General features: G+C 43.5%; 1 protein-coding gene across 2 annotated transcripts in view; it reads left to right on the top strand.

The window, feature by feature from the left end:
- The window catches only part of EXOC6B (exocyst complex component 6B), a 440,636-nt gene that overhangs the window by 225,753 nt on the left and 201,239 nt on the right, over window positions 1-13,644 (top strand). For both annotated transcript variants that reach the window (XM_077478074.1, XM_077478073.1), the window contains exons 11-12: window positions 4,882-5,002; window positions 12,902-12,973. In XM_077478074.1, the coding sequence (XP_077334200.1) occupies window positions 4,882-5,002; window positions 12,902-12,973 (193 nt within the window). The remainder of the gene's footprint in view (window positions 1-4,881; window positions 5,003-12,901; window positions 12,974-13,644) is intronic.

Below are 13,644 nucleotides of genomic sequence, written 5' to 3'. Positions count from 1 at the left end.
ACAGCACTTCAGGTAAGTAAAATGGGGGGGGGGGGGGGGTAGGCCGGCTGGGGGGCCGGTGACTGCCAGGTGTTTTTGAAAAAAAGACGAACCTTTACAACCCCTTTAAGAGAACTATGGGTCTAAGGAGTGCACTTACCTTCGTTCTCCTGTGAGCGGTGACTGACTGAGTCATTGCTCTCCCCTTGAAGCAGACCGAGAACTGAGCGATCAGCAGTCATCTGAATTCTGGTCTCAGCTGACGTGGGGCAACTGCATCTTGGCACTGATGATGCTGAGTGTGCTCATACACTGCATTACCTATTGAGCATGTTTCCTGTTATTCCTTCACAGATTTAATTCACATCATTTCGTTATGATTAAGCAGGAACATTCTTGCTAGCTTTTTATAAAGACCATGTATGTGTGCAAAGCAAAACACATTTCACGTAAAGTATAACTAAAGGCACAACTTTTTTTTAGTGTTGAATAGAATGGAGATGTCAGTTTTTATCGCAGTCTGTGCCCCGGTTAAGGAGATTCACCATCTCTGTTTGTCCTATTTACCATTATCATTGAAAGTGAAAGTAAAAATCCCCAGAAAAGTAATAGAGGGGAAATCTTCCAATGGGGACACTAGTTCTGGTGAGCTGGGGGAGCCCAAGGAATTCCCTTAATTTGAAGCTATGGGACAGGAAGTGAAGGAAAATTATACCCCCTTGCTTTGTCCAAGCTTGGACTTGGCTCCCAAAGGCAGAGGAATGCTGGTACTTGGCTCCCAAAGGCAGAGCCACGATGATGGGACTTGGCTCCCAAAGGCAGAGCCACGATGATGGGACTTGGCTCCCAAAGGCAGAGCCACGATGATGGGACTTGGCTCCCAAAGGCAGAGCCACGATGATGGGACTTGGCTCCCAAAGGCAGAGCCACGATGATGGGACTTGGCTCCCAAAGGCAGAGCCACGATGATGGGACTTGGCTCCCAAAGGCAGAGCCACGATGATGGGACTTGGCTCCCAAAGGCAGAGCCACGATGAGGGGACTTGGCTCCCAAAGGCAGAGCCACGATGAGGGGACTTGGCTCCCAAAGGCAGAGCCACGATGAGGGGCCTTGGCTCCCAAAGGCACAGGGATGAGGGGCCTTGGCTCCCAAAGGCACAGGGATGAGGGGCCTTGGCTCCCAAAGGCAGAGACACAATGAGGGGCCTTGGCTCCCAAAGGCAGAGACACAATGAGGGGCCTTGGCTCCCAAAGGCACAGGCATGAGGGAGCTTGTAGTCCTGTCACATCTGGAGGGATGCAGGTTGGATCCCCATGGTGTAGAGAAACATTTATAACAGATGGGACATGCAGAGTCTCTTCTGTCAAGAAAATCCTACCCGTCAGCATTTTTTTTTTTTTTTTTTAAATACTAACTTTTATTCCACTTTCTTGCACAATAAAATGTGCATTCAGTAAAAATAAACAGCACTTTCCCCTCAATTTACTGTGGAATGGCATTTTCCATAGTAGTTTCGATCATCATGACAGCGTTTTTGGCTTCCTCTCCTATAAGTTGATATCCATGCAGCAAGCAGACATCAGCTGATCCCTATCATACACATAAAAGCTGCATGGCAGGCCTGTGTCATATGTCGGCTACATACCTGAAACGCCATGTGCAAGCTTCCTGCGTCACACACCCTTTGCCCGTGATCGCCGGGGTCATGTTACTACCCACACACTGCTTGTTTTCCTCCTGACTGCTATCCTGCTATTCCCAATCAAAGCTGCCATGCTCCAGACCGACTTCAGCAGATAGGTTATAATAACATTGTAATTGCCGGCTAATTAAACGCATGTTTCTTCATTAAACAATCCTTCATGTTGATACGTTTCAGAGTCAGGGATTGCCCCCTTGCACTGCCTTTCAACCGTATCTCCCTCTCTCCGCCGCAGACTCTGTGGGGCCACTGTGACTGCAGTAATGAGTCTTAAACCTCTGTTTCTGTAAAGAGTTAAAGGCTAAAAACACAAAAAAAGGCATGTCAGGCGTGTGTGGTTGCTAGCACACAGTCCTGTACTGCTTTCTTATACCCTATGTGGGCAACGATTTGTTAATACCTGAATATTACACCTACCTATACAGCCAAAACCCAGTGGACACCCCTCCAGTTCAGATGCGTCTTGGAAAGGGCACTGTTCATGCTATAACATACAAAGACATTTTAGACCGTTTGGTGAAGGCCCTTTTCTTTTCCAGAATGACTGTACCCTAGTGCAAAAAGCCAGCTCTATAAAGACATGGAAGGAAAAGAACGGCTGCACACTACAGGAACGTTCCATCAATTTTATTCCAAAAATAGCAAATGACAGCCGATGGTAGTCTGCCATTTGCTATTTTTGGAATATTTTGGCTGCCATTTGTTATTTTTGGAATATTTTGGCTGTCATTTGCTATTTTTGGAATATGTTGGCTGTCATTTGCTATTTTTGGAATATGTTGGCTGTCATTTGCTATTTTTGGAATAAAATCGTTGACGCGTTCCTGTAGTGTGCAGCCGTCCTTTTCTTCCTATTGATCATCGGTGGCGAGCCGTGGCTTGCACCCAGTGCATTTGGACTGTAGTGACTGCTCACCTGGAGCGGCCTTTTTTTCTTGTTTGAATTTATAAAGACATGGTTTGCTGGGTTTGGGGTGGAGGAACTGGAATGTCCTGCACAGAGCTTTGACCTCAACCCTACAGAACACCTTTAGGATGAACTTAAAGGATAAGTTCACTTCTTGGGAAAAAAATAAATGCACATATTTTTGCACACCAGCATGACACCCCCTAAAATGTTTTGCTATATTAGTTTGTTTTTTTCCTACACTATATAGATGTGCTCATAGAAACAGCCTCTTAATCGCCTTGAGTTTCTACCCACAATTTGAACCTAGCATAAACTGCAAGTGACAAAGTATATAACATAATTGGGATTGCAATTAAAGAATGACTTAATCTCATTTTTTTTCTGATTGGCTGCTGCTCTGAACATATTGCCTGGGAGTGGTCAGGGTAGGCTAGTATGCATGTAGCCTAAGGCAGTGGTCATCCCCACTAACACGCCAGGTTTGCAAGATAACTAAAATGCATCACAGGTGATATAATTTGCTGCTCAGTGATTGCAGTATTCTAGTCTGCATCTCCCCAAGGTAATACATAATACCTGGCCTTTTAGTGGGCCCTGAGGACAGGGTTGATGACCACTGGCCTAAGGGATTCCATAGAATCACAACTGCGGTCATCACCTTGGTGAATACCCAAGGTACAGACAAAAGGCCAGAAGACAGGCCCCATAGACTGGTAGTGCAGGGTCCCCAAATCAATGTGTTGGAATAGCTGATGCACTGGAAAGATGGGGACATTTAGGTAAGCAACTTTGATGTGAAGGGAGGCAACAGATTTGGTGGATGCCATATTAAATGTTTGGGTTCGAAGGAATACTTTCAGATCTGAGATTCAGAATAAGGTGAATGCCCCCTTTAGGCTTGTAATCACCTGGAAGCATTTTGTCACAGAAATTGGGGCAATCCTATCTTAATCCAAAGGAATTGAGAGAGCTTGATGGAGATCAGCTAATCTGTTTGGTGACACAGTACGTTTGGAGGTGAGAAAGAGTAGGGAGATTTCTTAACAGTTCAAGAGGGTAAAGACTTTGAAGTCTTCTTCCTCTGAGGTTTCTATCTTTTGATTTTCAAAGACTAAAGCAGTATTAATTTCTAGAAAAGACTTTTGTTTTTGTTTTTTTCAGTGGACCCCATGCAGGTTTGTGCCAGGGCGGAATTACCCTAATTCTGCCCTCACGCATGCCCTCGTAAATTATTGCATCTAATGACACTGTTAAATGTTTTATACAGAATTAAGTTACAAAAATTAACAATAACTCTAAAAATATTAACATAAAGCATATCAGTGCCCATCAGGGCTTATCAGTGCCCATCATTGCCACCTCATCAGTGCAGCATATCAGTGGCTATCAGTGCCCATCGGTGCAGCTTCTGCCAGAAGTGATCAGCCAGGAAACTGTCGGGCCAGTCACACTCGCCCTCAACTAATGTCCACTTGCCAACTAGTACATCATGACAGACTTGCCTTTCAAAAGAATCCACTCGTGGCACTTCCATCTTCTCCTGGGATTCCTTCCAGGTTCTCGCTGTCCGGGCGTTTTAATGGCCAGACCACAAAGGTGTTGCTCCCTCGCATGCGCATCATGGCACAGCACTCTCTGCAATCATGGCATACTTGGGTGCCCTGAATGCCAAGCATACTGCGCATGCACCAGTGACATCTATGTAGCAGTAATTAAGAAAAAAAATATGAAATCAGTGTGCCCGGGCCTAATTAGGTACTTTAAATGCATGTCAGCACAAGTACACTTAAACGAAGTAGAACTTGAAAAGTATAAAGTTTATTGTTCAAAGATCAGCTTCTCCTGCATTTAAATAAAACAAATGCAACATGCTCTTGTGAATGAGGGCCTACCCTTTCCAGAGGGTGCCAACCCTGGACTTACATACCCCCTTCCTTTTAAAAGCCCAAATGTTATATTTTTGCTTGCATTTGTTAAAGGATTCCATCCTGGCGCTGGGTCTGTTGGACTAGGACGGGATTTGTGGCCCATTGAAACTAAATGTTCTTGAAAAGGTTTGGTAGCTCTGTCGCTTTTGCTACAGCTTTCCTACACCAGTCATTGAGGGACAATAATAAATCTCAGGCTGTAAATGTTTGCTCTTTATTGAAGAAAAGCATTCTGTTTTGATTATAAAGCAAAATAATAAAAAGTACTGAAAAGTAGGTTATATACAATGTGCACTTCATAGAAGCAATGGGAAGGAATTCCCCTTTAAATATTTGCATTGCTTGTTTTGTTGTCTATCAGGTTCTTTGTGGTAGAAGATCACATCCTACATACAACAGTTGGATTGGTGAATAGAGCGTACATTGATGAGCTCTGGAATTTGGCGCTGTCGAAGACCATGGCGGCTTTGCGAACACATTCGGTAAATGATTTCTGAATTTAAAATAGCCTTAATTTAATGTATTGTAGATAATAAAAATTGCACAACTTCATCGATCTTACATTCTACAAGATCGTATTATAAATATTTGTTGCCATTTTATATTTTGTGAATCTAGAAATACCTTTTCAGTAAGCAGTCCTACAGAGTTAAAATGTTACTAAACCTGCATTCACTATATCTGGTCTCCCACAGTACACAGAACATGGAAATGCAATTATATTATTAAATATAAACTTCTAAATACCCTTTCTCATCAGCAGTATAATAGCAGTCTTGTGGCTTTAATCAGTGTCTGGTTAAATCTTGTCGGAGGAGTTTTCATTCTCCCCTGACTGTCCTATGATGCTGCAGAACCCCTAACCCTCTGTCTGGGCAGTGCTGATTGGCCCTGTGCTGATCACATTCCCTCTCCCAAGAAAGAAAGGAACTCTCTAGCAATAAACACCAAACTGAGCATGTGCAGCATGCATAGGCTCTGTTCTAGCGGGAGATGGTTTGGGGACAGCGGAAGAAGGGGAGTATCAGAAGACCAGATCAAACAGCCTTTTTACACAGTGTAGATGATGAACTCTTTTAGGTTGCACAGTGAGTATAACAAGAATGTTTTAGTGCATATACAGACTGATTTTACTGTTGTGGGTTTAGTAACACTTTAAGTAAAAGTATCTCTCAAGGTTGACTATCGGCAGCAGCACTGGCATGTACATAACACTTGTTTACATTTTTACTCCTGGCTGCCAGCTATCTACATAGTAGAAGTGATTCAGGTGGCTGTAAAGCTGCCCAATCACTTCTACATGTAGGAAAATGTGAGTCAGTGAGGGCTTTTTTTTTTAAAGAGGACTTAAGTTGCAGAAACTGTGCCCATAAAGGCAAATAGAGAGCAAAGGATTTGTTGCCAGTATTCCCTGTGGTCTCCCTGCAGCTGATCTTTTCCCCATTACTGACTTGCCATGCCTTGTTTTGCACTGTTTCTGTGTGGAACTGACCATCTTGAAAGAGAGGAGAGGTGCAGAAAGCACGCATCTACAAAACGAATAAAGTAGATCCAAGGAGATCCCTACATTGCAGGTTTTGCAGAAGTTGCTTTCTCTCTGGGAGATCCTCACATTGCTTGTTCTCAAGTGCAGATTTCTCTCTGGGGGGTGGGGGGGGGAGATCCTTGCATTGTAGGTTCTCAGGTGCAGCTTTCTCTCCGAGAGGGAGATCCTTGCATTGCAGATTCTCGGGTGCAGCTCTCTCTCTCCGAGAGGGAGATCCTTGCATTGCAGGTCCTTAGGGGTTGCTTTCCCTCTGGGAGATCCTTACATTGCAGGTCTTCGGGTGCAGCTTCCTCTCTGGGAGATCCTGCATTTCGGTCCTCAGATGCAGCTTTCCCTCCAGGATGGAGATCTTCACATTGAAGGTCCTCAGTTGCACCTTTCTCTCTAGGAGATTCATTACAGGTCCTCTCTCTGGGGAAATCTTTACATTGCAGGTCCTCAGGTGCAGCTTTCTCTTCAAGAGATCCCCCATTGAACGTGGAGCAGGTGCAGCTTTTTCTGTGGGAGAACCCCTCATTGCAGGTCCTCAAATGTTGCTTTCCCTCTGGGAGATCCTTACTTTGCAGGTCTTCAGGTGCAGCTTTCTCTGCGAGAGATCCCCGCATTGCAGGTCCTCAGCAGTTTTTTCTTTGGGAGATCCCTGCATTGCAGGTCCTCAGGTGCAGCTCTTTCTTCCAGAGATACCCACTTTGCAGGTCCTCGGGTGCAGCTCTTTCTTCGAGAGATACCCACTTTGCAGGTCCTCAGGTGCAGCTTTTTCTTCGGGAGATCCCTGCATTGTAGCTCCTCAAGTGCAGCTTTCTTTCTGGGAGATCATCACATTACAAGTCCCCAGGTGCAGCTTTTTCGTTGGGAGATCCTCACATTGCAGTTCTTCATGGACAACTTTTTCTCCAGTAGATCCTTATATTGCAGATCCTCAGGTGCAGTTTTTTCTTTGAGAGTTCATCATATTGCAGGTCTTTAGGGGCGGCTTTCTCTCTGGGAGAGAAAAAATGATTGCTAGGCCCTAGGGTGGCAATCAAAACACCCACAATACAATATGTGGCACATCCTATTAGTAATTGAAAAAGTCTGAAGAAGAGGTTTATAGGCACATATAAAATTATAACAAAATTTATTAACAATTTGCAGATCATATATACAATTTTAAAAAGACATTATACATCTACAACAAAGAAAAAAGAAAAAGGGACCCAAGGATAAACCCCAAAAGGCAGGAAGTGCCACTTTTTTTGTCCTTCCTGTGGAGTATAGACATCTAATTCGAAATGACTTCCACTGGGATGTGGCATGACATGGTGGGGTGTTCACTTGTCTTGTTGGTTTAAAAAGCGATTATTGCTCAACATGTTTCACGATTAAAGAATCACTTCCTCAGGAGCTTCTATACAATATAGAAAAAAACATTGTTTAATATTAGACATGTGCAGAGTAAAATATTTCGTTTCGGAATTTCGTTTTCGTCTGAAAACTTAATTTATTTAGTTACTCCCGAAATTCGTTTTTATTTATTTCGTTTTTCGTTCAAAAATTGCATTCGTCCGAAAATCCACATGAATTACGGTCGAATCTGTCTTGGAAGGCTTATGGTGTCTGTCGAATGTATAAAGAAGATTCGACGGAGCTAACTATATAGCATACTTTAGAACCCTATTAAAGTCTATGGGACTCCAACGTTCAAAATCTAAAGTGCTAATTTTAAAGGCTAATTTGCAAGTTACTGTCCTAAAAAGTGTTTGGGGACCCGGGTCCTGCCCCAGGGGACATGTATCAATGCAAAAAAAAGTTTTAAAAACGGCCGTTTTTTCGGGAGCAGTGATTTTAATAATGATTAAAGTGAAACAATAAAAGTGTAATATTCCTTTAAATTTCGTAGGGGGGGGTTGTCTATAGTATGCCTGTGAAGGGGCGCATGTTTCCCGTGCTTAGAATTGTCCCTGCACAAAGTGTCATTTATGCAGGAAAAAAAGTCCTTTAAAATCACTCGCAGCTATAATGAATTGTCGGCTCCCGTAATACAGAGAACACTCATTGAAAGTCATTGATAAAAAAATAAATAAATAAATAAATAAAAAAAAAAGCGTGGGGGTCCCCCAAATTCAATTACCAGGCCCTTCAGGTCTGGTATGGATATTAAGGAGAACCCTGCCTCAAATTTAAGAAAAAATTTGACGTGGGGTTCCCCCTAAATATCCATAACCAGACCCTTCAGGTCTGGTATGGATATTAAGGGGAACCCCGCGTCAAATTAAAAAAAAAATTGACGTGGGGTTCCCCCTAAAAATCCATACCAGACCCTTTATCCGAGCACGCAACCTGGCAGGCCGCAGGAAAAGAGGGGGGGACGAGAAAGCGGCCCCCCCTCCCTCCTGAACCGTACCAGGCCACATACCCTCAACATTGGGAGGATGCTTTGGGGGTCCGTGACCCCTCAAAGCACCTTGTCCCCATGTTGATGAGGACAAGGGCCTCATCCCCACAACCCTGGCCGGTGGTTGTGGAGGTCTGCGGGCGGGGGGCTTATCAGAATCTGGAAGCCCCCTTTAACAAGGGGACCCCCAGATCCCGGCCCCCCCCCCCTGTTTGAAATGGTAAGGGGGTACAAAAGTACCCCTACCATTTCACAAAGAAAGTGTAAAAAATGTTTAAATAAAACAAACACACTTTTTAAAAATTCCTTTATTAAAAATAAAAAAAGATTCCAGCGGCGGTAATCCACTCTTGCTATCCAGCGACGGACGGTCAGCTCTCCATCGATGTCTAATGTCATCCAGCGCAGCGCAGCATCCTTCTTCTGTCTCCTCCACGGAGACACTGGAGGCATTCCGGCGCTGACGTTTCTTATATACGGAGGGCGGGGCCACCCGTCACCTGACCCCGCCCCCCTCTGACGCAAGGGGAAACCCGGGGTTCCCCGTGACGTATGGGTGACCCCGCCCCCCTCTGATGTAACGGAAACCTGCCTGTGTTACATCAGAGGGGTGCGGGTCACCCCTACGTCACAGGGAACCCCGGGTTTCCCCTTGCGTCAGAGGGGGGCGGGGTCAGGTGACGGGTGGCCCCGCCCACCCTATATAAGAAACGTCAAGCCGCCGGAATGTCTGTAGTGTCTCCTCCACGGAGACAGAAGAAGGATGCTGCGCTGCGCTGGATGACATTAGACATCGATGGAGAGCTGACCGTCCGTCGCTGGATAGCAAGAGTGGATTACCGCCGCTGGAATCTTTTTTTTATTTTTAATAAAGGAATTTTTCAAAAGTGTGTTTGTTTTATTTAACCATTTTTTACACTTTCTTTGTGAAATGGTAGGGGTACTTTTGTACCCCCTTACCATTTCAAACAGGGGGGGGGCCGGGATCTGGGGGTCCCCTTGTTAAAGGGGGCTTCCAGATTCTGATAAGCCCCCCGCCCGCAGACCTCCACAACCACCGGCCAGGGTTGTGGGGATGAGGCCCTTGTCCTCATCAACATGGGGACAAGGTGCTTTGAGGGGTCACGGACCCCCAAAGCATCCTCCCAATGTTGAGGGCATGGTACGGTTCAGGAGGGAGGGGGGGCCGCTCTCTCGTCCCCCCCTCTTTTCCTGCGGCCTGCCAGGTTGCGTGCTCGGATAAAGGGTCTGGTATGGATTTTTAGGGGGAACCCCATGTCAAATTTTTTTTTAATTTGATGCGGGGTTCCCCTTAATATCCATACCAGACCTGAAGGGTCTGGTTATGGATATTTAGGGGGAACCCCACGTCAAATTTTTTCTTAAATTTGAGGCAGGGTTCCCCTTAATATCCATACCAGACCTGAACGGCCTGGAAATTGAATTTGGGGGACCCCCACGCTTTTTTTTTAATTTATTTATTTATTTTTTTATCAATGACTTTCAATGAGTGTTCTCTGTATTACGGGAGCCGACAATTCATTATAGCTGCGAGTGATTTTAAAGGACTTTTTTTCCTGCATAAATGACACTTTGTGCAGGGACAATTCTAAGCACGGGAAACATGCGCCCCTTTACAGGCATACTATAGACAACCCCCCCCTACGAAATTTAAAGGAATATTACACTTTTATTGTTTCACTTTAATCATTATTAAAATCACTGCTCCCGAAAAAACGGCCGTTTTTAAAACTTTTTTTTGCATTGATACATGTCCCCTGGGGCAGGACCCGGGTCCCCAAACACTTTTTAGGACAGTAACTTGCAGAATCTTTTCTCTCTGTCAAATCTTTTTTCTCTGTCGAATATTTTCTCTATATAATCTTGGACTAATAGAGGTAAGGTTAAGCACATTCGACCACAGGTTCTATAGACAGATTGTTATCGTCAGAGTCATGTCGAATCTCCTATTCTATATCGAACTGTTGTAACAATGAAAACGAAAATAAAGCATTTATTTATGTCGGATCTTTCGTTTTTCGGATTTTGTGCTTTCGTTATCGTTTGTCAAAACGAAAACGAAAATAGCTGAAATTCGGACGAAAATGCATTCGGACGAAAACGAATGCACATGTCTATTTAATATACAATTTATGCAGTACAATATACAAAAAAAGAGGCTTGTGGATGTAGGGTGGCTTATTTTTTGGCCTCTCTTTTTGTATATTGTACTGTATAAATTGTATATTAATGTTTTTTCTATATTGTACAGAAGCTCCTGTGGAAGCGATTCTTTAATTGCGAAAGATTTTGAGCAATAATCGCTTTTTAAACCAACCGGACAAGTGAACACCCCACCGTGTCATGCCACATCCCAGTGGAAGTCATTTGAATTAGATGTCTATACTCCACAGGGAGGATAAAAAAGTGGCATTTCCTGCCTTTTGGGGTTTATCCTTGGGTCCCTTTTTTCTTTTTTCTTTGTTGTAGATGTATAATGCCTTTTTACAATTGTATGTATGATCTGTGAATTCTTAATAAATTTTGTTATAATTATATACGTGTCTATAAAGTCCATCCCCTTCTTCAGAGTTTTTCTCTCTGGGAGATCATCACATTGCAGGTCTTTCAGATTCAGCTTTCTGTCTGGAAGTTTCTTACATTGCAGAACCTCAGGTGCAGTTCTTTCTCCAGAAGATCTTTACATTGCAGGTCCTCGGGTGCAGCTTTCTTTCCAATAAGGTTGTTGTGACGTGACTAAATCTGGTGAGGCTAGCAGTCTGAGCGAACAGTACTTTAGATCTCATACTGCAGATTTATAGCTATGATGTTGTAGGCAGAGGAAGTGCACAGCTATTTTTCATCAAGAATTCACAAAAAAGAAAAAAAAAAGAAGTTTCAGGGGGCTTGCTTAAAGTGGTGTTGCCATCAAAAAAAATAAATGTTTTACTCACCTCTAATGTTGCTAGGGGGTCCCTCGTAGTCTGCCTTCCTCAATGCCCGGGCTGGTGACATCACTTCCCCTTGCGCCGCACAGTCACCTGGGACCTGTCATGTGTCCCAGGTGACTGTACGGCGCCTGGCGCCACTTGCGCATGCGCAGTGGGTGCCCAGCTGTGAAGCCACAGCCGGGTGCCCACAATAAGAATGCCGGCGCTGCGAGCGGAGCGGGGAACGAGGGGGGGCTTCGCTCCCCCTGCATCGCTGGGCCCTGGGACAGGTAAGTGTCCGATTATTAAAAGTCAGCAGCTGCAGTATTTGTAGCTGCTGACTTTACATTTTTTTAGGGGGCACCCCACTTTAAGCACAAAGACAAAAGGAACGACTTCCACTGAGTCAACAAATATAGTGTGGTGGTCCCATCCCTATGTTAAATTAAAAAAGAAAACCCCCTTTAATGGGACTTTAATAGACCACCGTCACCAACAAAGTACAAATAAAACATACGTTTATTTATAATATACAGAATAATAAATTCTGTAAGCCTCATAAGCCTGAGATCCTATGCAGCACACCCTGCCGGTTTTCAGCCCTTGGGAAAAGTGGATGTAATATCCACATCCTACACTTTGAAATGATCTATGGAGGACGGCGTTATGTGTTACCATGCCATTTATAGACCTGCCATTGTGCTTAAGTGATTCTGACACTTTTAAGCGCTTCCATTTCATACACTCGGAAGAGCGCTTCTAAAAAGAAATTCTACTATATTACCAGTTCCTGCTCTCTACCCCTGATGAAGGTTTTGTAACAACAGCAACTGGAAACGCGTCGGGTTTGGGATATCTACGAGAGTACTAGTGGTCTTTGTACAGATGTTGTTTTGCTGTAACAATTCCCGGTTGTGTATTTTACTGGAGACATTTAATGTTTGTGTCTCTTTTTATTATTCTGTATATTATAAATAAACATGTTTTATTTGTACTTTGTTGGTGTCGGTGGTCTATTAAAGTCCCATTAAAGGGGGTTTACTTATTGCTTAAGCACAATTACAATTCCTTAATGTTTCCTATAACCTAGAAAATCTTTACTTTTTGAATTCAGGTTCACAGTAAAACGTATTCACTGCACATTAAGAATATGTAAATACCATGTTCTGTGACTTGCCACAGGTTCACTTTAAATAGAACATACCTTATAAAAAGAGGTAAATCTTCCATGGAACACGGGGCCTCACAAAAAAACAAATGACTGATGGAATAAAATGTGCAGACTTGCCACATCAGCCAATGGGCTTCCTTCTACTGTTTTCTAAACCATCCTAGAAATGACTAAGCTTCATTATACTCAGAGCATTACATTGTAAAAGGATATTTTGACATCCATTTGATCAGAAGTTGTTGCCATACATGTAGGACTCTGATACTGCAAGGAAGAAGCGCCAACTATTATAAAACTTTGGTGATAGTGATTATGGCTGACTTCATATGCCATCAACCTGTCTTTCTTATTTATTTTTAGTCTTATTGTTCTGATCCCAACCTTGTTCTGGACCTCAAGAATCTTATTGTGCATTTTGCCGACACATTGCAGGTATGTTGCACTCACAACCCTTTTATGTGTATCTAAAGTCAAAAGTTTTGTTTTGTTTTTATTGGGAAGGAAAGGGTTAACAACCTGGGGAGATTACCTCTAACTTTTTGATGTAGGAATAGGAAATAAAAAAAACCCTACCCCAATTGAACACAGATTGCAAACAAAAACTGAAGTCTAAATGTAAAAAAAAAAATTGGCGCAAGATATACTTACCTTCAAATAACGGCGAATATTGAATCCCAGAGAAACCAGTAACAAAAGACAGGAGGTTGTCTAAGTATCCCACTAAGGGATTTCATGGGAGCACAACTGGGGCCATCACCTTGGCAAATAAATACCCAAATGGGCAAAGAAAAGGGCAGGGCCACAAATTGGTAATGTAGGGTCCCCAACTCAATGTAGGAATTGCTGATGTGCTGGAAAGGTGGACATGTAGGTAAGCATCTTTGATGGCCAGACAATCTTCTTTGTGAGGGAAAGTAGCAGATTTGTTGGATCCCAGGTTAAAATTTTGGTCTCTCTGAGATTCAAGACAAAAAATACACACAAGAAAAAACTAGCAGGTGAGCTGATCAATAGTTTAGTATAGCCCTCCAGCTGCTATTGGTGATGATTGGGTACAAAGGGTGCTGCTGCTCTCTATGGATCCTTTGGGTGACAGCAACACA

Source organism: Lithobates pipiens, unplaced genomic scaffold, assembly GCF_037356315.1.
Source record: "Lithobates pipiens isolate NorthernLeopardFrog02 unplaced genomic scaffold, aLitPip1_a1.2 Scaffold_13, whole genome shotgun sequence".
Taxonomy (NCBI): domain Eukaryota; kingdom Metazoa; phylum Chordata; class Amphibia; order Anura; family Ranidae; genus Lithobates; species Lithobates pipiens.
The sequence above is the reverse complement of the archived record's forward strand: the minus strand, read 5'-3'. Positions and strand labels throughout refer to the sequence as shown.